At 51.0% G+C, this 25,270-nt stretch overlaps 2 protein-coding genes across 7 annotated transcripts in view; both read left to right on the forward strand.

Annotated features, from left to right (window-relative positions):
• The first annotated feature begins 401 nt into the window (after positions 1-401).
• SRF (serum response factor) lies at positions 402-10,021 on the forward strand. Its single transcript, XM_010334182.3, has 7 exons — positions 402-1,307; positions 2,990-3,256; positions 4,829-5,090; positions 5,668-5,787; positions 6,775-6,966; positions 7,300-7,376; positions 7,589-10,021. Exons 1-7 carry the CDS (start codon positions 795-797, stop codon positions 7,682-7,684), a joined length of 1,527 nt encoding a protein of 508 aa, XP_010332484.2. The 5' UTR covers positions 402-794; the 3' UTR covers positions 7,685-10,021.
• Positions 10,022-10,690: 669 nt separating this feature from the next.
• The window catches only part of CUL9 (cullin 9), a 45,041-nt gene continuing 30,461 nt past the window's right edge, over positions 10,691-25,270 (forward strand). For all 6 annotated transcript variants that reach the window (XM_010333887.3, XM_010333891.3, XM_010333889.3 and 3 more), the window contains exons 1-9: positions 10,691-10,757; positions 12,723-13,326; positions 14,187-14,341; positions 14,657-15,157; positions 15,676-15,811; positions 15,962-16,155; positions 16,425-16,830; positions 17,231-17,423; positions 22,756-22,963. In XM_010333887.3, coding sequence (XP_010332189.3) covers positions 12,732-13,326; positions 14,187-14,341; positions 14,657-15,157; positions 15,676-15,811; positions 15,962-16,155; positions 16,425-16,830; positions 17,231-17,423; positions 22,756-22,963 — 2,388 coding nt within the window. In that variant the 5' untranslated portion in view covers positions 10,691-10,757; positions 12,723-12,731. The remainder of the gene's footprint in view (positions 10,758-12,722; positions 13,327-14,186; positions 14,342-14,656; positions 15,158-15,675; positions 15,812-15,961; positions 16,156-16,424; positions 16,831-17,230; positions 17,424-22,755; positions 22,964-25,270) is intronic.

Consider the following 25,270-nt stretch of genomic DNA (forward strand, 5'->3'; position numbering starts at 1 on the left):
AGCTGCATTTTAAATTTTACTGCAAACCCCACAGTCCACCCAGGGGGTTTCCCCAGTGTTTGCCTCCAGCGTCCCGGTGCCCATTTCCTAGTGCTGCTCCCTCTCCTCCGCAAGACTGCGCTCCAGTCCTCTCCCAGGCTGCTTCTCAGCTGGTGCCTCCCAAACCGTGCTACCATTCTCGGGTTCAGGGAGGCGGAGGCTTGCCTGCTCTCCGGTTCCTTTAAGAGGCGTCGGCTTCACCCCCGTTGGAGTCGCGGTCTGACGCGGGATGACAGCAACGAGTTCGGTATGTCCATGCAAATAAGCGCCCCTGTGGGCCAATGGGGAGCGGAGGTGCCGGAACCGCGGACCAATGGGGCGGGGGCGCTGGGGCTCACCATATAAGGAGCGGCCTCGCCATAAAAGGAAACATTGTATCTCTTTATATGGGGGGAAGGGTCGGGGGATCCCTCCGCCGCCAGCGCGTGGTCCCGGCCCCCTCCACCCGCCGTCTCGGCCGCGGGCAGCAGCCCCTGCCCCCCGGGGGACGCTGACGGCCGCCGGGCGCGCCGCCCTAGCAGACGGACAGGGGGCGCTGCGCGCGGCCTGGGGCAGCCCGGGCCACAGGGGCAGGAAAGTGAGGGCCCAGGTCGGCCCGGGCGTGCAGGGGCCCCGGGTTCGCAGCGGCGGCCGCGGCAGCGATAGCGGCACCAGCAGCAGCGGGAGTGCCGGGTTGAGCCGGGAAGCCGATGGCGGCGGCGGCGGCGTCTCCGATTCCTCGCTGACTGCCCGTCCGCCCTCCTGCATCGAGCGCCATGTTACCGAGCCAAGCTGGGGCCGCGGCGGCTCTGGGCCGGGGCTCGGCCCTGGGGGGCAGCCTGAATCGGACCCCGACGGGGCGGCCGGGCGGCGGCGGCGGGACTCGCGGTGCTAACGGGGGCCGAGTCCCCGGGAATGGCGCGGGGCTCGGGCCCGGCCGCCTGGAGCGGGAGGCTGCGGCAGCGGCGGCAACCACCCCGGCGCCCACCGCGGGGGCCCTCTACAGCGGCAGCGAGGGCGATTCGGAGTCGGGCGAGGAGGAGGAGCTGGGCGCCGAGCGGCGCGGCCTGAAGCGGAGCCTGAGCGAGATGGAGATCGGCATGGTGGTCGGTGGGCCCGAGGCGTCGGCGGCGGCCACCGGAGGCTACGGGCCGGTGAGCGGCGCGGTGAGCGGGGCCAAGCCGGGTAAGAAGACCCGGGGCCGCGTGAAGATCAAGATGGAGTTCATCGACAACAAGCTGCGGCGCTACACGACCTTCAGCAAGAGGAAGACGGGCATCATGAAGAAGGTACCCAGCCGGCGGGCTGGCGGGCCCCGGGGGCCGGGAGGGGTGGGGATGCACCGGGGAGCCCGGGAGGAAGGCAGAGCCGAGGCGGAGGTGAGAGGCGGCGAGTCCGCTGGAGGTCTGTGGGAGGGGATGGCTCCTGCCCGGGGAGGGCCGAAGGGGAGGGGCCGCCTGGGAAATGTGGGGAGAGGGGAGATCCCGTGAACGCCCGGAACCGTGGGGAAAGGCGCCGAGGTGGGAGTGACCGGCGCGCGAGGGGAAGAGGGCTCTTGCTGAGTGAAGGGGTGAGGAGCGGTCATGGGAGGCTGCGAGGCTGCCAGGCTGCCAAGGAGGTGGATACAGAGAAGCGGGATCAGTAGGTCCTGTGCACTCTGGTGTTCGGAGGAGGGCGCCGGAAAAGCAAAGAGCAGACGAGAAGGTATGGAGGTGAGGAGGCTGGAGCTGCATGACAACAATGAGCGAGCATGTGTGGGAGGAAGCGGGCACCACGAGAGTAGTGCTTGTTCGAAGGACAGGCAGGGTTAGGAACCAGGTAAGGGAGCCGGGCAGGAGAACTGGTGCTGTCTTGAGCAGCAGGGACCTAGTCCCGCGCCGGCCGTGAGTCTTCCATGGCATCCACTGGGAACCGCATGCTCCTGGCAGGACCAGCTGCAGAATCTCCTGCAGTTAGGACAAGTGGGGTTCCAGCCCCACGGAGAATCTATGCATGGAGGGGGTTTGGGGGAAGTCAGGGAGGCTTGCAGAGGTACCTAGGAATTTCTCATCTGCCAGCCAATGAAAGTGGTGAGGAAAGGAGTAATTTTGGGGTGTAGAAGGGAAGGGAAGGGATGAAAGCAGAGGAATTGGGAAACAAGGATCTGGATCCTTGGAAACACTGGCTGGTGTTTATTTCTGTCCCATGTAGAAACCAGAGCTGCTTCCAAGGTGGTTCGTAGAACTTCGTTGGGAGGGTATGGCATCTCTGGGGCCATCCTTTAAGGTCCCCTTCCTGGGCTCATGGCAGCATGTTCAGTACTAATCTAGGTCTCATCCAGACACTGTTGTATCAGTATGCCTTATCACTTGATCATCAGTGGAGAAGGTTGTGAGGAGATGTAATTAATGAAGGAAAACTCTCTTCTCTCCTTTCATAACCTTCTTCCCAAGACAAAGAAAAAAGGGCAGTGAAGTATTACAGGACAAAAGGAGAAATTATGCTGTGTCAACAAGTTGGAGCCTGTGCAGTTTCTGGAAAGAAACATGGAACAGTTGGAGCTTAAGTGGTCCCTTATCACTAATGTCTTGTGCGAATTCCACTGTGGTAGGTAGGGATCCATCCTGGTCCCTGTGACAGTGAGGAGGGGTGAGGCTCTGGGACATTCCAGGCTCTAAGCTGTGTTGGAGAGCAGCTAACTGGGTCCTTCGTTCGTATCCCCTGAGGTTGTATGTTCCACCACCGGCCAGCTATTACTGTTTGCTTGGGGTATCTGCAGGTCAGTGGGGCTGCTCCTCAAAGGAGGAGCATGGGTAGTTTTGCTGCTTGCAGAGATCCTGATAGGACACTCTGTCCCCAGAGTCAGTAGAGATGAAGGTCATTATGGGAATAAGGGAACAAGATCACTGTCTAATTCTTCTTTTTCCAACTTCCCAAGGAAGGTAGAGATAAAAAATTTGCTGACCTGCCCATCTCCCTCCTCGCCCCTCAGGCCTATGAGCTGTCCACGCTGACAGGGACACAGGTGCTGTTGCTGGTGGCCAGTGAGACAGGCCATGTGTATACCTTTGCCACCCGAAAACTGCAGCCCATGATCACCAGTGAGACCGGCAAGGCACTGATTCAGACCTGCCTCAACTCGCCAGACTCTCCACCCCGTTCAGACCCCACAACAGACCAGAGAATGAGTGCCACTGGCTTTGAAGAGACAGATCTCACCTACCAGGTGTCGGAGTCTGACAGCAGTGGGGAGACCAAGGTGTGTTTGGGTTGCCTATGTGAGAGGAGGGAAGGGAAGGGGGTCCCTCTCCCTCTCTGGCCCAAGACAGGTGGATAGGTGCCTACCGATGTAGAGTGGAGCCGGATTAGCAACCCTCGTCCTAGGGGACAGGTGTCCATCCTCGCTTTCCTTACAGAGCCCGGCCCCCTAGATAAGCGGGCGGCCTCCGTGCCCATATAAGGCCCGCTCGGGCTCCAAGCCGGCCTCCCGCCCGCAGCCCGCCTGCCTGGCAGGGCCATTGCATTCCTCCCGCCAGCTGTCTCCCCACTAGGGGCGGGGGTGTAGTTTAGCCCGGCCCTCCAGGCTGGGTCGCCAGGGAGTAGAAAGTGAGCACTCTGGTCCTGGGGTCCTGGGAATCCAGCACTCTTGGCAGGCAGGCTGGTTGACTGGGCCGGAGACTACCTTACAAGCCTGCCGTCTGCCTCTTTAGGATGTTGGGGGCCTGGGCAGTTAGGGAGCGCTTTCGCCTGCTGCTGGGGATGCCGGGGCTGTTACACCTCCCCCTTCCTTTTCCCGGTAAGGAGAGGGGGTGGGGCTTCCTCCCTTGCTGTCTGGGGAGCTCCACCTTCCGGGTAGTGCTTAACTAACTGGCCAATGGAAGGAAGCGGCACTGTTTGCCTTAGCAACGCCTCTGCCAATCAAGAGTCCTGGGCCCAGCTGCTTAGCAAACGTCTCGTGCTGAACCATCCCCAAGCCTTTGAGCCTCTGGTTGACTCAGTTCGGGTCTGGGCTTGGTGGCTTCGTTCTCAGTTTCCTCCTTCCCCTTCTAAGAACGAAGGCTCCCTAAGGGGAGAGTCAGTGCTGTAGGCTTCCCCCTCTCTTAGTAGCATATCATCTGTAATAATTTTTAAACTTTTGTAACAGTAGGTCTCATTTATTCCCAGGAAATTTGTTGGATGAGTACATTCTTTTGGTAGTTTACATCTTGGATGTGCGTCATTGCCAGACCCTCAAGATCTCTCTCAAACTCTTAAGTTCCCTGAGAAACTCAGAGTTCCTATCGGAAGCCTGACAAATCAGAGCTGGAAAAACTTTTAAAGAAAACATAGCAGCCCAGTCCCCTCATGCTTATAGAGGAAAACCAAGGTTCAGAAAAGGGGACTGGTTATTTCAGGGTCACATAAATGGTCATTACCAGAGCTAGGAGCAGGCCTTGGTGTCCCGACTCCCCAGCCGGTGAGATTACCACAGTCCATTGGAGCAGAGAACTCGGGATTATAATGATGACAATGATAATCATCATCATAAGAACAGCAAATATTTATTTTGGGCTTTTTATGTGCCAGGTACTGTTTTCCAAGTGATTTACATAGGCTAACCTACTTAATCCTTACAGCAACCTAGAGGGTAGGTATTCCTCTCCCTTTATGGATAGGAAACTGTAACTCGGTAGATCAATAGCTTACCTAAGAGTCAGGCAGCAAGTAAATGGTGGTATGGGGATTTGAACCCAAACTCACTGGTTTCAGTCTGGGTTCTCAGTCCACACAAAGCTTCTGCAAAGGCAGGATCTGGTAGAGGCTCATTGCTTCATCTTTACTCTGGGTGTAGGACACGCTGAAGCCGGCGTTCACAGTCACCAACCTGCCGGGTACCACCTCGACCATCCAAACAGCACCTAGCACCTCTACCACCATGCAAGTCAGCAGTGGCCCCTCCTTTCCCATCACCAACTACCTGGCACCAGTGTCTGCTAGTGTCAGCCCCAGTGCTGTCAGCAGTGCCAACGGGACTGTGCTGAAGAGTACAGGCAGCGGCCCTGTCTCCTCTGGGGGCCTCATGCAGCTGCCTACCAGCTTCACCCTTATGCCTGGTGAGTCTCGAGGGGCAGGGAGAGATTCGTCCTGCGGGCAAATCAAGCATGCTAAGAGTGTGTTTAGGGCTGGCACCAAGAGAACCTCTTTCCCTGCTCAGAAGGAAGGTGACTAGGGGCCAGAGCCTGAGAGAAGCTTCTTATATCCTGTTGGCAGGCATACCTCTGCCCACTGAGACCCCTGCTGTCCTTGTCAGTAAGTTTCAACCATATACTCTGGCCCTGTCTAGGTACCCCAGCCCCGTGCCCCCACTGCCACAGGGCGGTAGACATTTCACCACTTCCTGCCTTGACTGGAAGGCAGATCATGTCCTTGATGGGTTATTGCCAGCTCTTGGGTTAACTGAAGAAAAGAGAGGCAAGGCCCAGGGCAGGAGGAGGAGGGATGAGCAAGAGCAGAGCGTGGAAGCCTCCAGAGGGGAGATTCGGGCATGAAGGGCCTCTTTGACTCCCAGGAAAGATAGTGATGGGAGTTGGGGACCAGTGTGCCAGACCCTGGGACTGGGGTGTCCATGGGTACTTCATGGAGGTGGCAGTTGGGCAGGACAGAGCACAAACAAGACTCTATGTCTTACAGGTGGGGCAGTGGCCCAGCAGGTCCCAGTGCAGGCCATTCAAGTGCACCAGGCCCCACAGCAAGCGTCTCCCTCCCGTGACAGCAGCACAGACCTCACGCAGACCTCCTCCAGCGGGACAGGTATAGCTCACAGCCCTGTCCCTGCCTGCCTCCCCCATGACGCCTAGCAGTAGGTGCCAGCAGTAATCCTTCTGTAGCTAAAGTCAGGGGATTTCTTAAAGTGGATATTGAGGCTTTTGGCTTAATAATTATGGGAAAGTCAGGTGAGGATGACTGGGTTTTGAATCCTGCCCTGCAGTGGGGCCGTGGATTCCAGGAGAAATTTAGGAGCCACCTTCTCATTCAGATGAGGAGCCAGAGGCCTAGAAATAAGAAGTTACTTGCTCAAAGACACATTTGCTTAATTATCAGGAAGGACTTAGCAATTTTCTCTTTGTGCTAAGGTCTTACAGGTTTTGAATAGCTACAGTTACCCTCACGTATCTCCAGACATTTCAGGAATGATCAGATACTCTCAAAATAAGGTTAATATTAAGTTCTCATTATTTATAACCGTATTACTCAAAGTGTGGCCTATGGACTGGGAACACCAGCATTACCTGGGAGCTTGTTGGAAATACAGACTCTTGAGTCTCACCCCAAACTTACTGAATCAGAATCTTTGTTTTAGCAAGATTCCCATGTAATGCACATTAACATTTGAGACATGCTGGTTTGAAAGATGAATTTGTTAGCTGTGCATTGAGAAGGAGGAAGAATGAGAACAAATAAAAATAAGATGTCAGAGCTCCCTAAAAGGGGAGTATCTGAGTTTCCTGAGAGTAGGTCAGTCAGAATCTTTGTTTTTCCCAAGATTTGGGACTTAGAGAATTCAGCAGATAAGACAATTGAATAGTACAATGTGATAGGATACAATTAAAGATTGGTGGTGTTGTGTTCAAGAAAAAATAGACTTCTTTAAGTTGATGATAGAGCAGAGGAATAGTTGTGTCTAGCTTCTGACCTGGGGAATGGCAAGAGGGCTTTGGGGGCCTGGAATTCCTAGGGGGGGAATGGGAGGTAGCAGTAGGGACCAGTGTCGAGCTGACACACGTTTGTGTTTACCAGTGACGCTGCCCGCCACCATCATGACGTCATCTGTGCCCACAACTGTGGGTGGCCACATGATGTACCCTAGCCCGCATACGGTGATGTATGCTCCCACCTCGGGCCTGGCTGATGGCAGCCTCACCGTGCTGAATGCCTTCTCCCAGGCACCATCCACCATGCAGGTGTCCCACAGCCAGGTCCAGGAACCAGGTGAGTAGAGGAGCAGGGCTCAGGAAAGGAGGACCGTTTCCTTCCTTACACACACACACACACACACGCATGCTCGCACATACACACATGCACTGAGGCCTACAAATATTTCTACCCAAATACAGCACAGACTTAGATGCTCACCCACACATTTGGACACCCATGCACCCTTGGATGCTCACACTCACATGCACCCTCAGACACACTGGCATCCTATCCCTTTGGCACTTCCATCTGACACTCCCCCTGTCACTTGGGCATTTGTCACCACTCCTCCAACATCAGGAAGTTTCAACAAACAACTTGAGTATCTCCTGTGGTTTTCCAATGCAGGTGGTGTCCCGCAGGTGTTCCTGACAGCGTCGTCTGGGACAGTGCAGATCCCTGTTTCAGCAGTTCAGCTCCACCAGGTAGGTGGGGATACCTGTCACCCCAGCCCAGATAGCCAATTCTTTGCCTTGACTTCGGGGGACCCTGTTACCAGTTTTATCAAAGCTGAAATCCCTAGCCCAGAAGCCCATCTGCTTTTCTGCGCAGGCCTTGGTTGGCAGGCAGGGAAGACGGGGGAGCCTGAGCTGGCTGGCCAGTCCCTGCCTCTCCTCATACACCCCCTTCCCTCCAGATGGCTGTGATAGGGCAGCAGGCCGGGAGCAGCAGCAACCTCACCGAGCTACAGGTGGTGAACCTGGACACCGCCCACAGCACCAAGAGTGAATGATCCGCCCGCCGCCCTGGACAGATGGCCCGAGGGATGGCACCACTTATTTATTGTTGCCTTTTCACGTTTTCTTTACACACACGTTGACGGGCCGCGGGAGGAAGGCGGGGAGGAGGAGCGGGCAGGCAGCCACAGGACTGAGCCCTCTCACTCCAGCCAAAGAAATGGGCCTGTCTGCCTCCACCCGTCCTCCCTCAGCCTCCCCTTCTTCCTGCCCCACCTCCCATTTCTGTTGCTGGAGGGGCCGTCGTCCTTCCTGGGAACCCCCTCGCCAGCTTGGCTTGATGTTTGCCATGAGTATTAGCTTACCCAATGGGACCGTGCCCCACCTCCCCACACACAGGCCTTCTGTGGGGCTGGGCACTGTGTCCTCCCCTGAGGAAGCAGTTGGGGCCCTCTTGCCAGCCTCCTCGCTGACCCCAGGTGAGCCCTGTGTCTGCCACAGGCTGGGTCAAAAGAGCCCTGCCCTTGCCCCTCAGGGGGCCAGCTGGGGAGACAGGGGCTTCTTCCCTCACACCGCTGCCCTCTGCCCCTTCAGCTCCTGAGTAGCTGGGCCTGTGCACTGGGCAGGTTCCTGGGGCCGCCTGCCCTGCCTTGCCGCTCCCCTTGGACTTCCAGGGGCTCCTGGGTTGGAGGGAACCACCAGCGTTCCCTTCTTCCCCTCGTCTTCCCCCCTCTCCTCCCAGCTGCTTTACTTAAAGTTGATTTTGAACTTTTTATTTGAGGAGACGAAGTGAAAACAAATCTATAAATATATATTTTTAAAATATTTAACTTTTTTTTATGGCGTTTTTCTCATCCCCCTCCCTGCCCAAACTCCCCTTCCCTGGGGAGCCTTTGGGCTCCCCAGAACTGGCTGGGCCCCTGGGGACAGAGCTACCCCACAAGCTTGGAGTCCGCCAGTGTGCAGGGGAGATTCTGGGTTTGCCCAGTCCTGGGTTGTTTCCAGGAGAAAGCGAGGGGGAGGGGCCCTCAGGCCATGCCCCAACGGGGTGGGGAGGGTGACCTACAGCTCTGGGCCTCTTTTTGCCCTTTAGGGCTGTTGCTAGGGAGAGGGAAGAGGGAGACCAAATGTCGGGGTGGGGTGGGAGGGTGTCAGGCAGAGGCAACTGACTTCATTTGTGCCACACGCATGGGCATTGCAGCCTTGTGCTTCCCCAGGCCTGTAGCTGCCTGGGGCTCAAGTTGCAGTGAGCAGGGTGGGGTCTGGGAGTGGGTGAGAGGCAGGAATGGGGGTCAGAAGAAGTGGGAGCAGCTCTTGGGCTGAGTGCAGCCAAAGGGGAGCCAGAAATGGGCAGCTCTCCCAGGGAGTGAGCAGCTACTGTAACTTTTTTAAATTAAGACAAAAAGCCTTGAAGAAAATGACTTTATTTTTCTAAGTGTAACCTCAGTATTTATGTAATTTGTACAGGGGCCATGCCCCACCTCCCTCTTCCCCCTTTGGGGTAGATCTTGAGGGTGGGCAGCATAGGGGGGAGGGTCTTTTACCCTGTGTCAGAGCCTACCTTCACCACCTATATCCAGAAAGGGAGCTTTTTCAGAAACAGGGCAGCAATGGGGTGAAATTTTCTTAACCCCTGCAACTAACTGCCTTCAGTAGGAACAAGCTGGCTTCTGTGATTAGGTGAAGGGGTGGGGGAAGATTTTACGCACAGCCTAGTTATCAAGGGGATGATTTGCCTACGTGTTTGAGAACCCCCTAACCTCTAACCCTCATTGCTGTCTTGCCCCTATTTGGGGTGCCAAGATGGAAGTCACCTTTCTGGACTTTCTCCTGGAGATAGCTGGGGCTTATGGGTGGCTTTCAAGGCTGGGGCATGGCAAATCAGGGGCCAGAGAGCAGGGGAGCTTGGGACTCAGGTCTGTAACTGCCCAGCCCCTTTGCTCTGCTCTTGCTTCACTCCACCACCACTCACTCACTCCCTACTCCCTCACCCAGGGGAGGAGACCTTTGATGAATTCTTCCTCTCCTTCCCACAAAAGACAGACCCAGTGAGTGAATCAGGCAAAGTGCTTATAATGGGTGTTGTGTGAGCGTGGCCTTGGGAGAACATGCGTGTGTCAGGGATGAGTTGAGGTGGCATTTTTATGTGCAGCGATCCTTGGTGTTTCCCTTCCTCCGTGGCTCTGGGGTATGTGTGTGTGTGTGCGCGCGCGCGCCAGTGTGTGTGTGTGTGTGTGTGTGTGTGAGAATGTGAGTGTGTATGTCAGTGGTTTCTACTTCCCCTGGGATGCTGACCCAGGAATAGTGGACATGGTCACAGTCCTATGTACAGAGCTTTCTTTTGTATTAAAAAAAAATACTCTTTCAATAAATGTATCATTTTTGTGCACAGACTGTGGGGTCTTTGGCTCTATTTTTCTACTTAGGGAGGGAGGGGGGTATGACTGCAAGGCAAACTCCTAAAATTGCCGCTCTGAGTAGCAATCCGGGCTGCTTGGTGAGAACAATGCTAAGGTGTGCTTTGGGCTGTTGAATTCTATACGATTTAATTTAAGGAACATTTTTGCGGGGTCGAGGATCTTCTTCTCATGCGTGGATTTGCTAGGTGTTAAGGCCAACGCATAGGAGTAATTTTAACTAATAGGAAAAGTGGCACAACTAATCCAAAGCCTTGCTCAAGGGTTTGGGAAACTCATGGGCACGTGACCTACTGAAAAGTCATAGGACAGCCTTAAGGTGGGAGTGTGGGATACTATGTTTCGTCAGAACGGTCTCTGTGTTGGGAGAGAGAGGATTAGGAGGGCAATCCAGTGAAGAGAAGCGGGGGTTCACGGTTGACTGGATGGTAAGAGCTTCTTTCTGCTGCAGAGAGGAGCAAAGTGACCGCGATCTTGGGCTCCGCCGGTAGCTTGCCCCCACGCCTCTCTTCCCGTGCAGCCGCCTGCGGTAGCACGCATGCTCCATTCACAAGCTGTTCCGCCACGCTCGGCGTGGGCCGCGGTGGGACCCGTAGGTACCCGGCCGTGCGTGCTCTCGCCGTGTGACCCGGAAGGGAGCTCTGAGGAGGCGGGGCCAGGACGGCGGGACCAGCTGCTGGGTCCCAGCGAGGGCTGAGCCGGGCGGTGGGAGGTGAGAGGAGAGTTCTACGCGGACCCGGTCCCTCCCCTTCTCCTGTCCCCTCCCCGGTTCTTTAGCCAGTGTCAGTAGGGCTGACGAAGGGAACCAGATCTAGCTCTCTGAGATTTACTGGGTCTTTTCGGCTTCCTTGGACCGCTCCCCCAGCCATCCTCACCCCGCTCCCCAAACCCGTTCCCTCTGCAGTGCTGGCCTCCTCCACCTCCCCACGGCTCTGCAAGCTTGGGCTTGACCTTGCCATCTGCTGGTCTCATCCCTGCTTCCAGACCTCACCCCTACACCTTAGTTTATTGTTGCTCTTCTAGGCCTACATTACACCCCCCACCTCCTCCTATCCGATTCTTTTTCTTCCCCCTGCTGGTAATCAGTTGCCTTCTGGCGCGTCGCTGGTTACCATCCAGGCCTGCCCCACATCGTAAGTGGGCCCCTGCCTCCATTGAGGTCCACATCCTTATTTCTCCCTCCTCTTCTACTCTTATCTTCTATCCCTGTATGCCAACATGACCCCTGCCCTGCCCACCATGTCTTCATCTGGGTTTACCTTTTCATTCTTATTCTATTTCCTGTTGCCCCTACATTGCTTCATATCACGCGTATCTTTCCTGATCATTCCACTCCCATTTACAATCAGTCTTAACAACTTGCATTTATTTGATGACTCTCCTACCTCCTCCATCTAAGAAGTATGTGCTACATGCTGTTCCAAGTGCTTTATATACATGATCTTATTAAATTCATGAAATAGCTATGAATATTACTATCATCTTGCAGAAGAGAAAACAAGCTCAGAGGTTAAGTAACTTGTTCCAAACTATGCAAACAGTGAGACAAAGAGCCAGAATTCAGAGTCACATTTATCTGACTCTGAAATTTCTGAATATTGCTTCTCTCCTGACCTCATTCCCTACCTTTAACCTCATGATTACCACCTCTATCTTATCTACCTGATTTATAGATCCTTACCATACAGCGTAAGTGCAGGGTGAGAGACCTGGTTGTCTTTCTCATAGTTTTGTCTGGTCCCTAGGCCCCTCCCCCTTTTACAAGACTCAAATACATTTTTCCTGTCCAGTCATTTGCCCCAACATTCCAGCTTTTTGTCATCTCCGTTCTCTACATCTGCCGTGGCCCACCCTTTACATGCACCTTGCAGCTTTACTCTGTTGTTTATACTCCCTGTCCGGCCCCTCTGCTATCCGGCTATCCTACTTTTCCTCACGTGTTCTGACTCCATGCCTCGTGTGCTGCTGCCTTCCTGTCCGCCCATGTTCTTCTTCTAAGTCCTAACCTGTAACTCTCAGCCATGCCGCTATCCTGCCTAAACTGTCTTGCTTAACTGTCACTCTGTTTATTGTTACTTTGCCTATTATTCTTTTCATTCTCTTTTTGTAAACTCTACTTTTCTTTTCTTTTCTTTTTTTTTTTTTTGAGACAGAATCTCGCTCTGTCACCCAGACTGGAGTGCAGTGGTGTGGTCTTGGCTCACTGCAATCTCTGCCTCTCCAGTTCAAACGATTCTCCTGCCTCAGCCTCCTGAGTAGCTGGGACTACAGGAGTGTGCCACTATACTGGGCTAATTTTTGTATTTTTAGTAGAGACAGGGTTTCATTATGTTGGCCAGGCTGGTCTTGAATTCCTGACCTCATGATATACCTGCCTTGACTCCCCAAAGTGCTAGGATCACAGATGTGAGCCACCATGCCCAGCCAACTTCCATTTCTGAAACCCCTTCTTTTCATCCCCTCACTGTGTTCACTCTATTCTCCTTCTGTTATAAATCCCAAAGTATGTTCAGCTATTTATTCCATCCTATTTTTTGCCTTTTCTGTTTGGCCTCCTAAATTCTACCATGCAGCCTACCGATCACCACCCACCTTCTCTGTGTCTCAAGATTCCACCCCCTCTATGTAATTTTTTTCTTTTCTCATACTGCCTTATCTTTCTCCTTGTGTATCCCAGGAGGTCAGGATGGTGGGGGAACGGCATGCTGGGGACCTCATGGTGCCCTTAGGGCCCCGGCTGCAGGCATACCCTGAAGAACTCATTCGGCAGAGGCCTGGGCATGATGGACATCCTGAATACCTGATCCGATGGAGTGTCCTGAAGTGTGGGGAAGCGGGCAAAGTGGGTGTGGAAGAAGGCAAAGCAGAGCACATCCTCATGTGGCTGTCAGCTCCTGAGGTCTACGCCAACTGCCCTGGGCTGTTAGGTGAGCGAGCACTATCTAAGGGACCTCAGCATGAACCAGCTGGGGTTTCAGGAAGCTTTCCTCGAGATCCAGGAGGCCTGGATGAAGTGGCAATGGGAGAGATGGAGGCTGATGTGCAGGCGCTGGTACGCAGGGCTGCCCGGCAGCTGGCAGAAAGTGGGACCCCAAGCCTCACAGCTGCTGTGCTTCACACCATCCATGTGCTCAGTGCCTATGCCAGCATCGGACCCCTTACTGGTGTCTTCAGAGAGACAGGAGCCCTGGACCTGCTCATGCACATGTTGTGCAATCCTGAGCCTCAGATCCGCCGGAGTGCAGGCAAAATGCTGCAGGCTCTGGCAGCCCACGATGCTGGTAAGAGACAGCCAGGGAAGAAGGAAAGCAATGGAGAAAATGGGGCCACAAGGAGGAGTAAGAGCAGAAAGAGATTTCCCAGCTCTGTAAGAACACCTAGTATTTGGTGACTATCAATTTAATGCAAAGGAAATATATAGATTAATAGGCTATTTTAGGTATATGGAGAAGCTAAAATGATAGCCGCTGGCTTATCTGTTCATTCTCAGTGCATTGACAGAGAAGGGAATAAGACATCTGTATTTTTGAAAGTGGATTGAGATTTTTTAGTTGGTTTTGAAATCAGTTTGGTGGATTATAACCAACATTAAAAAAAAAAACACGGCCGGGCGCGGTGGCTCAAGCCTGTAATCCCAGCACTTTGGGAGGCCGAGGCAGGTGGATCACAAGGTCAAGAGATCGAGACCATCCTGGTCAACATGGTGAAACCCCGTCTCTACTAAAAATACAAAAAAGTAGCTGGGCATGGTGGCATATGCCTGTAATCCAAGCTACTCAGGAGGCTGAGGCAGGAGAATTGCCTGAACCCAGGAGGTGGAGGTTGCGGTGAGCCGAGATCGCGCCATTGCACTCCAGCCTGGGTAACAAGAGCGAAACTCCGTCTCAAAAAAAAAAAAAAAAAAAAAAAAACACTAAAGTTATCAGTGTGTAGCACTTAGTAGGTAAATTTTGTAGCATAAAATATATGTTTCAGTTATATGTATGTATGTTTGTAACAGGTTACCATGTAAAATGTGTTTCTTGCTGTGAGTCTTAGTAACAAAGTTTGAAAGCCTCTGGGGTAAGAGATAAAATCTAAGAAAGGCAGGGAGAAGGTATTGGGGATTGAGGAGAAGATACGGTTTGGGTGTGGATTACAGGGAGCCGGGCCCACGTCCTTCTGTCACTGAGCCAGCAAGATGGCATCGAGCAGCACATGGATTTTGACAGTCGCTATACATTGCTGGAGCTGTTTGCAGAAACCACATCCTCTGAAGAACACTGCATGGCCTTTGAGGGCATTCACCTGCCACAGGTACGCTGCCAGCTGTAGGGAAATGCTGTGTACAAGGCCTAAGGCGTTATTTCTGAAAACGTGGTTCAGGACTATATGTTAGCCCCAGAGCCTCCTGGGAACTTGTTAACATGAAGGTTCATGTCCTCCCTCCCAGCCCCTCTCCATTCATCATTTCTGAGATTAGAACCCAGGAATTTGTGTTTTAAGACGCTCCCTGTGCCTTTCGTACACAAATCAAAGTTTGAGAACTACGGAGTAGGGGAGGCTATTGGGGGGGAAGGGAAGAGGGAAGCCAGGAAGAGATGAACCTGCGCCAAGGATTGTGTCTTACAGATCCCAGGAAAGCTGCTCTTTTCTTTGGTGAAGCGCTACCTTTGTGTCACCTCCCTCCTGGATCAGCTGAATAACAGTCCAGAGCTGGGAGCTGGAGACCAAAGCTCCCCATGTGCTACAAGAGAGAAAAGCCGGGGACAGCGGGAGCTGGAGTTCAGCATGGCTGTGGGCAACCTCATCTCTGAGCTGGTGCGGAGCATGGGCTGGGCCCGGACCCTCAGTGAACAGGGCACGTCACCTCCTCGGCCATCCAGGTCCATCTTTCAGCCCTACATTTCAGGCCCCAGCCTTCTACTCCCCACCATTGTCACCACCCCCAGAAGACAAGGGTGGGTTTTCCGCCAGCGCTCTGAATTCTCCAGCCGTAGTGGCTATGGAGAGTATGTGCAACAGACGCTGCAGCCGGGGATGCGAGTGCGGATGCTGGATGATTACGAGGAGATCAGTGCTGGGGACGAGGGCGAGTTCCGGCAGAGCAACAATGGCATTCCGCCTGTGCAGGTGGGCATTGCACGGTGGTGAGACACTGTTGGGAGTTTATTTGGGGTGGCGTATGGCTGGGACTTCCATACAGGGGACTCCCGCAGGCCACCCAAGAAGAACTCCCCCCCCCCCGGGAAATTGAAATAATAGAAGGGTGTTGGCATTTGTGGGGGGTGCATTTGGAGGGCTGAGAAAATCTGGCAGGGGTGTGGGTGGGCTGTGAGTTCATGAGAGACTCACCCAGGAAGCAGAACTGATAAATGGAGGTGCCTCCCCACCGCCACCACTGGTGGAAGAGGCTAGGAAGGAATGTGGAAGCAGAGACCATCATGGTTAAGAAAAGAGGCAGGGCCCACTCCTGTTAAGGGAAAGAAGCCTTTTGCCATGTGGGGGTTTTTTCCAGGCTTAGCCAGGTGTGTGTCTTGAGGGTGTGACCCAAATCTATGCTTGGGCATGTCCTTTCAAGCCTTCACAGCCCAAGGCTCAGAGGGTTGAGCCTTCTCTATTCTGCCCTCTTTCTTCCTCCCTCATACCAGGTTTTCTGGCAGTCAACAGGCCGCACTTACTGGGTGCACTGGCACATGCTGGAGATCCTGGGCCCTGAGGAAGCCACTGAGGATAAGGCTTCAGCAGCTGTGGTGAAGCGGGCAGGGGCTCCTGTGTTGGGCACAGGTGAGCCTAAGAGGGGACGTGGATAGTATGTCTCTGAACAGAGGAGTAGTGACTGGGGTGAAGCCACTTCTGACCAGGAGCAGCCCCAGGGGTCCAGAAATGGACCCCATTCCTGAGGGGTGCTGATCCTCGCCCTGCCTGTGTCCTCAGGGTTTCCCTCCTGGGACTGGAATCCTATGGACGGGCTCTACTCTTTGCCCTACCTCCAGCCCGAACCTCAGAAGAATGAGAGAGTGGGATATCTGACCCAGGCTGAGTGGTGGGAGCTGCTTTTCTTCATCAAAAAGTTGGACTTGTGTGAGCAGCAGCCAATTTTCCAGAAGCTTCGGGAGAACCTGGATGAGGTATTACAGGCCTGAGATAACCTAAGGGTTTTGTAGCAGGGTTAGAGGTGGGATTCTCTAGAGGGAGTTTTAGATAAGGGATTCTGCTTGTGGGGAGGCTGGAGCTAGAGGTTAGAGTTCGGAGGCCTGCTGGGGGAGAAGACAAGTGCTGTGAGGGTCTAGTATGTAGAAGGTGTGAGGGCGTATTGGGGAGTGATCACCCTTCCCATTACTGTCCCCCAGACCTTTGTGTCTGCTTGTCTCTAAACGTATACCCCTTCTGTTGACAGACCCTGGGTGAAAAGGCCCTGGGTGAGATCTCCGTGTCCGTGGAGACGGCCGAGGGTCTGCTGCAGATTCTCAGTAGTCGGTTTGAGGGCAGCACCCTCAATGACCTGCTCAACTCCCAGATCTACACCAAGTATGGGCTGCTGTCTAATGAACCAAGCAGCTTGTCTACTTCACGAAGCCACTCCTGTACCCCAGATCCAGAAGAGGAGTCCAAGTCAGAGGCCAGCTTCTCAGAGGAAGAGACTGAGTCCCCCAAAGCAAAGGCCGAGGTCCCTAAGACAGAGGCCGAGCCCACCAAGACAAGGACTGAGCCCCCCATGGCACAGAGTGATTCACAGCTATTTAACCAGCTTCTGGTGGCTGAAGGAATGACCCTGCCCACTGAGATGAAGGAGGCAGCCAGCGGTGAGTCAGGTTCTGGGAGGAAGCAATCGGAACAAGTCCTGGGTGGTCTCAGTAGAAGTAGTGGATAGTCAGGGTAGAAGGAAAGCCATGGAGTAAGGTCATTTTTGCAGGGGGAATTATCTTGGAACCATGCGTCCATCTTCCTTTGACCTTGATTGTGTCTAATTAACCAGTGCTTCCTTCCTTCGGTATCTCTGGAAAAGGAGCATCCTTTTTCTGGGGTATCTTCATCTCCTTTGTTTGATCATGAGATCCCTGACATGGAATTGGAAAACTGTGCAAGCCGCAGTAGCCAATAATGTATTTAAATGTTGGCAGGATAACTGGGCTTGACTTTAAAGACGTCTAACTTCAAGGTGCCACAGTTCTTTTAGCCACTGCCTTTTCCTGCTTGTTTCAGAAATGGCCAGAGCCTTGCGGGGTCCCGGTCCTCGCAGCTCCCTGGATCAGCATGTGGCAGCGGTTGTGGCCACCGTGCAGATATCCAGCTTGGACACAAACCTGCAGCTTTCTGGGCTCTCTGCCCTCTCTCAGGCTGTGGAGGAGGTCACTGAGCGGGACCACCCTCTGGTCCGTCCTGACAGATTGCTGAGGTTAGCCTGTTGGGGAGGAAAGAGGTTTTGGTTGAAGCTGTAGGCAAAGGATGGTGGTAGCGGGGAAGGAGCTGTGGCATCACGAATTAGAAATGCTGGGGGTGGGGGAAGGCTCAGCCTGAGGAGCAGCTGAGCAGGAGGGTTGGATGTTTTAATGGCTCATATTCTTGGTGCAGTCCTGTTATGTCAGGCACGATGCTAGTATTTTACATGCATTCTCTCATTAAATCCCCCTAACACCTGAGGAAGCATTGGTAGTATTACTATCCCACCGTGTGGGTAAGGAAATTGAAGCTTAGAGAATTTAAGTCACTTGCTTAGAGTTTTAGAGATAGCAGAGCCAGGATTCAAGCCTAGGTCTTTCTGGCTGTAGAGATGGAGTTTTTTTCTCTCTTTTTTTTTTTTTTCTGTCCCTACTTACTTTTTATTGTTTGGTTTTTTTTTTTTTTACACATTGTACCTTAAAACCTACTTTGTTTTTAAAGTCTTTTTTTTTTTACTTTTAAATCATACAAATAATACACAGTGTATTCTCATTTTATTTACTTATTTATTTTGATTGATTTATTTACTTAATTTTGAGACAGTCTCACTCTGTCACCCAGGCTGGAATGCAGTAGCATGATCTTGGCCCACTGCAGCCTACACCTCCTGGGTTCAAACAATTCTTATATCTCAGCCTCCTAAGTAGGTGGGATTACAGGTGCCCACCACCATGCCTGGTAATCCCACCTACTTAGGATTTTTGTATTTTAGTAGAGATGGGGTTTCACTGTGTTGGCCAGGATGGTCTCAAACTCATGAGTTCAGATGATCCACCCACCTCAGCCTCCCAAAGTGCTGGGATTACAGGCATGAGTCACCATGCCCATTCTCATTTTAAAACATCTGAAGAGGCCGGGCGCGGTGGCTCACGCCTGTAATCCCAGCACTTTGGGAGGCCGAGGCTGGTGCATCACGAGGTCAGGAGATCGAGACCATCCTGGTCAACATGGTGAAACTCCGTCTCACTAAAAATACAAAAAATTAGCTGGGCATGGTGGCGCGTGCCTGTAATCCCAGCTACTCGGGAGGCTGAGGCAGGAGAATTGCCTGAATCCAGTTGGTGGAGGTTGCGGTGAGCTGAGATCGCGCCATTGCACTCCAGCCTGGGCAACAAGAGCGAAACTCCATCTCAAAAATAAATAAATAAATAAATAAATAAATAAATAAAATAAAAGATCCAAAGAATATAAAAGACCATAGGAAGGCCAAAGTCCTTTCTCACCACTATTATTAGTCTACTGTATCGTATAGATTTGCATTTGTGATTGTGTGTTTGGAAATAGAGCATTTTCTGAGTTTGTGTTTTAGTATATGTAGTCACATTCTGTGTGTTTCTACAACTGTTTTTTGCCCCCACTCAATGTCTTAGAGGGCTTCCCATATCAGTCTGCTTGGAGCTGCCTCATTACTTTTACTGCTGCATAGGACCCTGCAGTGTGGTTATATCCGAGTTCAAGTGCAGTGTTCTAATGGGTCTGTTTTCCCTTATGTCTGCTAACATTGAATATTGTCACCTTTTCAATCTATCTAATTGGCAGCATTTTAAATGATTGGTATCTCCTTGTCTTCGTTTCCTAGTTCTGGTGAAGTTAGGCATATTTGCATACATTTGTTCTGTTTTTTTCTGTAAATATTCTGTTCTGATCTTTTGCCCACTTTTTAATTGAGTCTTTGCCTTTTTCTTATGGATTTATAGCTATTCTGGTTATTCCTTTGTTATTTATGTTCTAAATGTTTTGCTTGTCTTTAAAAAATCATATTAGCTTTATTTTGTGGTTATAGAATAATACATACAGTAAAAAACTTAGACAATTATGAAAATAAAAATTATATGATCATATTCAAGTGAGATTGATAGAAAAAATATCTGAGGCTGGGCGCAGTGGCTCAAGCCTATAATCCCAGCACTTTGGGAGGCCTAGGTGGGTGGATCACGAGGTCAAGAGATCAAGCCCATCCTGGTCAACATGGTGAAACCCCGTCTCTACTAAAAATAAAAATTAGCTGGGCATGGTGGCACGTGCCTGTAATCCCAGCTACTCAGGAGGCTGAGGCAGGAGAATTGCCTGAACCCAGGAGGCGGAGGTTGTGGTGAGCCTAGATCGCGCCATTGCACTCCAGCCTGGGTAACAAGAGCGAAACTCCGTCTCAAAAAAAAAAAAAAAAATCTGAAAACCATTAAGGCAGAGACAATCAATGTTAATATTTTGGTGAACACCCTTACTTATTTCTATGTCTGTTCTTATGTATTACCCATGTATATTATCTAGTATAAAATAAATCATGGCCACAGAAAGGGATATATATTTAAAGCATATTTTATTCACACTGTTGTCATTATAAAGCTTCTTAGAAAAGACAGATTAAAAACAGAACTTTCGGCTGGGCGTGGTGGCTCACCCCTGTAATCTCAGCACTTTGGGAGGCCAAGGTGGGCAGATCACAAGGTCAGGAGATTGAGACCATCCTGGATAACATGGTAAAACCCCGTCTCTACTGAAAATACAAAAATTAGCAGGATGTGGTGGTGCACACCTGTAGTCCCAGCTACTCGGGAGGCTGAGGCAGGAGAATCACTTGAACCTGGGAGGTGGAGGTTGCACTGAGCCGAGATCACACCACTGCACTACACTGTGGGCGACAGAGCAAGACTCTGTCTCAAAAAAAACAAAACAAAAACAAAAACAAAACTTTCTCAGTACCTTTATTTTCCTTCTTTCTCAGAAGTTCTCCTTCCGTGTTCTTTCCCCTCATAGTTCCCGAGCCACCTCCTCAGTTGACCTGAATGTCACTGTTAATCAAGAGTCAGTACCTGCTGTTTTCTCTCGTGACTGTCACTGTGATCCAGGGTTCTGCAGGCACTTTTCCCTTTTCTTTCAGATCAGCATTTCCACTGGCCCCTTTCTCTAGCTCCTGCGCTTGTCTCGTAATTTTGTTTATAGTGTCTTTTTCATCGTGCTAGAGTTTCAGACTTTGTTGCTACATTTTTCAGCTTTTTTATGGCTTCTAGATTTTGTGTCCTACTTAAAAAGATCTATTCTGTTCCAGGATTATAAAAATATTTCCCTATATTTTCCAAAAATACCCATGATTTTGTTTTTTTAAACTCATCCAAAAATTCATTTGCAGTTTATTTTTGCAAATGTTGGGAAGTAGAGCTCCAGCTTCAGTGTTTTCAAATGGATAGCCAGGTGTCTCTAAATTACCCCGTGTGTGTCTGTGTGTGTGTGTGTGTGTGTGTGTGTGTGTGTGTTGTTTTGTTTTGTTTTGTTTTGTTTTTAGAGACAGGGTCTTACTCTGTTGACCAGGCTAGAATACAGTAGCAAGATCACATAGCTCCCTACAGGCTCAAACTCTTAACTTCTAACAACTCTCCTTCCTTATCCTCCTGAGTAACTGGGACTACAGGAACGAGCCACCACACCCAGCTAATTTTTTTAAAAAAAATCTTTTGTAGAGATGGGGTCTCACTACGTTGCCCAGACTGGTTTCAAATTCTTAGCCTCAAGCAATCCTCCCACCTCAGTCAACATTACATTTTATTTATTTATTTATTTACTTATTTATTAGACAGTGTCTTGCTCTGTTGCTTAGGCTGGAGTGCAGAGGTGTGATCTTGGCTCACTGTAACCTCTGCCTCCTCGGTTCAAATGATTTTCCTGCCTCAGCCTCCCGAGTAGCTGGGACTACAGGCCTGTGCCACCACCACACCTGGCTAATTTTTGTATTTTTAGTAGAAATGGGGTTTTACCATGTTGACCAGGCTGGTCTTGAACTCCTGGCCTCATGTGATCCACCCACCTCAGCCTCCCAAAGTGCTGGGATTACAGGCGTGTGTCACTGTACCCAGACAACATTATAATTCAAATGCTTCTTCCTTTTTTTACTGGCTTATACATCACCCTTATCTCTCTTCTCACCTATTGATCTGTTTGACTACCCTAGATCAGTTCCAGGGTCGTAATTATTACAAGTTTATATTTATATTTTGACGATAATAGGCAAGTCTACCACTATTTTTATTTATTTATTTATTTATTTATTTATTTATTTATTTATTTTTGAGACAGAGTTTTTGCTCTTGTTACCCAGGCTGGAGTGCAATGGCGCGATCTCGGCTCACCGCAACCTCCGCCTCCTGGGTTCAGGCAATTCTCCTGCCTCAGCCTCCTGAATAGCTGGGATTACAGGCACGTGCCACCATGCCCAGCTAATTTTTTGTATTTTTAGTAGAGACGGGGTTTCACTATGTTGACCGGGATGGTCTCGATCTCTTGACCTCGTGATCCACCCGCCTCGGCCTCCCAAAGTGCTGGGATTACAGGCTTGAGCCACCGCGCCCGGCCCTATTTATTTATTTTTTGAGACAGAGTCTCACTCTGTCAACCAGGCCACAGTGCAGTGGCATGATCACAGCTCGCTGCAGCCTCAATCTCCCAGGCTCAGGTGATCCTTCCACTTCAGCCTCCCAATTAGCTGGGACTATAGGCACAGGCCACTGTGCGAACTAATTGTTTGTGTTTTTTGTAGACGTAGGGTTTTGCCATGTTGCCCATGGCAAAAGCCATGGGCTCAAGCAGTTTGCCCACCTCGGCCTCCCAAAGTGCTGGGATTACAGGCATAAGCTGCTGTGCCTGGCTACCACGGTTTTTTTCTGAACATTTCCAAGGCCTAGATCTGCCTGTTATGGTGTTTTTAAAAACCTTTTAGGCCAGAATTTTGGGAGGTCAAGATGAGTAGACTGCTTGAGGCTAGGAGTTGGAGACCAGTCTGGCCAACATAGTGAAACCCGTCTCTACTAAAAAACGATACAAAAAAATTAGATGAGTTTGGTGACATGCACCTGTAGTCTCAGCTACTTGAAGAAGCTGAGGCACAAGAGTCACTTGAACCTGGAAGGTGGAGGTTGCAGAGTTCACACCACTGCACTCCAGCCTGGGCAACAGAGCGAGACTCTGTCTAAAACATACATACACGCAAACACACACACGCACCCTTTAGGCATTTTGATTAGTGTCACTTTGAATTTATAGATGTTTTTGAAAAGATGAGCCAGAGTTTGTAAACATTTTTTCTACTGCCTCCTTCATTAGTTGAGGAGCCAAAGGCAGTTAGGTGCAGAGGGGAGGGGCTTGGGGTGAGACTGAGGCAGGGAGAGCAGGTCGGGCAGAGAGGATGGATTAGATCTCGGTGGACGGGATTGGTCAGGGAGTCCGACGGTGTCATGGCTGGGAGGTCAGGCAAGACTCCTCGGGATGGGGATCCCCAGTGTCTCTTCTCTTATCAGAGAGAAGCTGGTGAAGATGCTGGTGGAGCTGCTGACCAACCAGGTGGGAGAGAAGATGGTGGTGGTGCAGGCGTTGCGCCTCCTGTACCTCCTCATGACCAAGCACGAGTGGCGGCCACTCTTTGCCAGGGAGGGTGGCATCTATGCTGTGCTGGTCTGCATGCAAGAATATAAGACTTCTGTCTTGGTACAGCAGGCTGGGCTGGCGGTGAGTACACTGGGCCTGGCGGGCGAGAACAATGGGCAAGACAGGCTGATTGGGGACTACTGATCTTGAGGAGATACTTTGGTGCTTCAGACCAGTGAGTAGACTTTGGAATGGAAAGATGCAGATGGATTTAAGAGTTTGATCTGGACATTCTTGGGGATTGAGTGTCTGGAGAAAGGGAAAGGGAATTTTGGGATTATTTTTGGTGGAGACAGGATCTTGTTATGTTGCCCAGACTGATCTTGAACTCCTGAGCTCAAGTGATCCTACAACTTTAGCTCTCAAGGTGCTGAGATTACAGGCATAAGCTACTGTGCCAGGCCAGGAGGTTTTGTTTGTTTTTTTGTTTTGAGATGGGGTCTCACTCTGTCACCTAGGCTGGAGTGGTGCTATCTTGGCTCACTATAACCTCCACCTTGTAGGTTTAAGGGCTTCTCCTGCCTCAACCTCCTGGGATTACAGGCATGAGCCACTGTGCCTGGCCCAGGCCAGAAGTTTTTAGGAATGACTCCCAGGTGTAAAATTAAGCAGCAGGGTGCATGAAGTGGCCATTTATCGAGCGAATGTTGCAGGAGGAGGAGATATGGGGAGAAGGTCAGGAGTTGAGTTTTCAGGTATGTTGAGTGTGCCTGCCTTTTTAGTTATGATTAGGTGTCTGGTTGAAAACTAATTTTCTAGATGTGACCATTAAACTAGAAATATTTTTTCCCTCTTTTCTCCTAGTGGGACCCTTATATAGAAAATTCTCTGTTACTAGATTTGGGTAAAACAAAGCCAGCATTGCCATTTCTCAGTGAATTGGGAAGGAAGACCCTTATCCAGAGTAGCTTACAGAGGAATTGGCTTCCTGGTTACTCCAGACAGAAGTGCTGGCTGATAGGGTTGTATGGGCAGAGGAGCTCTTCGCAGCCTGAGGGTTCCTGAGGGAGACAGGTAGGCTTCGGCCAGAGCAGTTCTGAGAATGGATTCCAGTAGTATAATGGCAACAACATGAACAGGAGCACATGTCCTCTTAGAGCAGGCTGTCCCAGAAGAGGCCCAGAGGCGCATTTTCTTTATGGGACCAAGAGCAGCCAGGCATTTATAGTCTAGATCATTATGCTCAAAGAATTCCCTGATCCTCTCAAATTACATGACCAAAATATAGCAATTGCCATCCGCTTTAGATCATGGCAAAAAAATAAAATAAATAAAAATGGCTGGGTGTGGTGGCTCACGCCTGTAATCTCAGCACTTTGGGAGGCCAAGGTGGCTGGATCACCTGAGGTCAGGAGTTTGAGACCAGCCTTGCCAACATGGTGAAACCCCATCTCTACTAAAGGTAGAAAATTAGCCAGGCGTGGTGGTGCATGCCTGTAATTGCAGCACTTTGGGAGGCCAAGATGGGTGGATCACCTGAGGTCAGGAGTTCTACACCAGCCTTGCTAACATGGTAAAACTCCATCTCTCCTAAAAATACAAAAGTAGCCAGGCATGGTTGTGCATGCCTGTAATCCCAGCTACTCAGGAGGCTGAGGCAGGAGAATCACTTGAACCGAGGAGGCAGAGGTTGCAGTGAGCTGAGATCGTGCCATTGCACTCTAGCCTAGGCAACAGAGTGAGATTTCATCTCAAAAAAAAAAAAAAAAAGGCCGGGCGTGGTGGCTCAAGCCTGTAATCCCAGCACTTTGGGAGGCCAAGGCGGGTGGATCACGAGGTCAAGAGATCGAGACCATCCTGGTCAACATGGTGAAACCCCGTCTCTACTAAAAATACAAAAAAAAAAAAAAAAATAGCTGGGCATGGTGGCACATGCCTGTAATCCCAGCTACTCAGGAGGCCGAGGCAGGAGAATTGCCTGAACCCAGGAGGCGGAGGTTGTGGTGAGCCGAGATTGCACCATTGCACTGCAGCCTGGGTAACAAGAGCGAAACTCCGTCTCAAAAAAAAAAAAAAAAAAATAGCATTGCCCTTAAATTTGAAGTCTTGCCCTGAAATAAAATTGCATCATCTTGTTAATTACCTGAAGTCTACAGAACTCAGCTAACTGGGGGAGGGTGGTGTAACTACAAGGAAAAAGCTTCATGGAGAAGTAGAAGTTACTTTGAAGGTCCAGGCCTTACAAGGATTGTCCCGAGAATTATTTCTAGCCCAGTCCATCTCTAGTGTGTTTCTTGTAGAGAATCAACCCTTCACCAGGAGAGACATTCTCCCCTCTGATTGTATAGTGTCTATTTTAATTTAATTTTTCTCTATAGTTCCAAGCAAACAGGTTTACACATTACGATTATTTTTCTCATAATGCCAACCACTGCCTGTGAGACAACC

The sequence above is a fragment of the Saimiri boliviensis genome, chromosome 4 (assembly GCF_048565385.1).
Source record: "Saimiri boliviensis isolate mSaiBol1 chromosome 4, mSaiBol1.pri, whole genome shotgun sequence".
NCBI classification, from domain to species: Eukaryota; Metazoa; Chordata; class Mammalia; order Primates; family Cebidae; genus Saimiri; species Saimiri boliviensis.

Excerpts from the sequence above, each read along its gene's own strand:
- SRF (XM_010334182.3), top strand. The coding sequence starts at position 795 with ATGTTACCGAGCCAAGCTGGGGCCGCGGCGGCTCTGGGCCGGGGCTCG. Across the intron at positions 1,308-2,989 it reads AGACGGGCATCATGAAGAAG|GCCTATGAGCTGTCCACGCT; the intron begins GTACCCAGCCGG and ends CTCGCCCCTCAG. Across the intron at positions 6,967-7,299 it reads CAGCCAGGTCCAGGAACCAG|GTGGTGTCCCGCAGGTGTTC; the intron begins GTGAGTAGAGGA and ends TTTCCAATGCAG.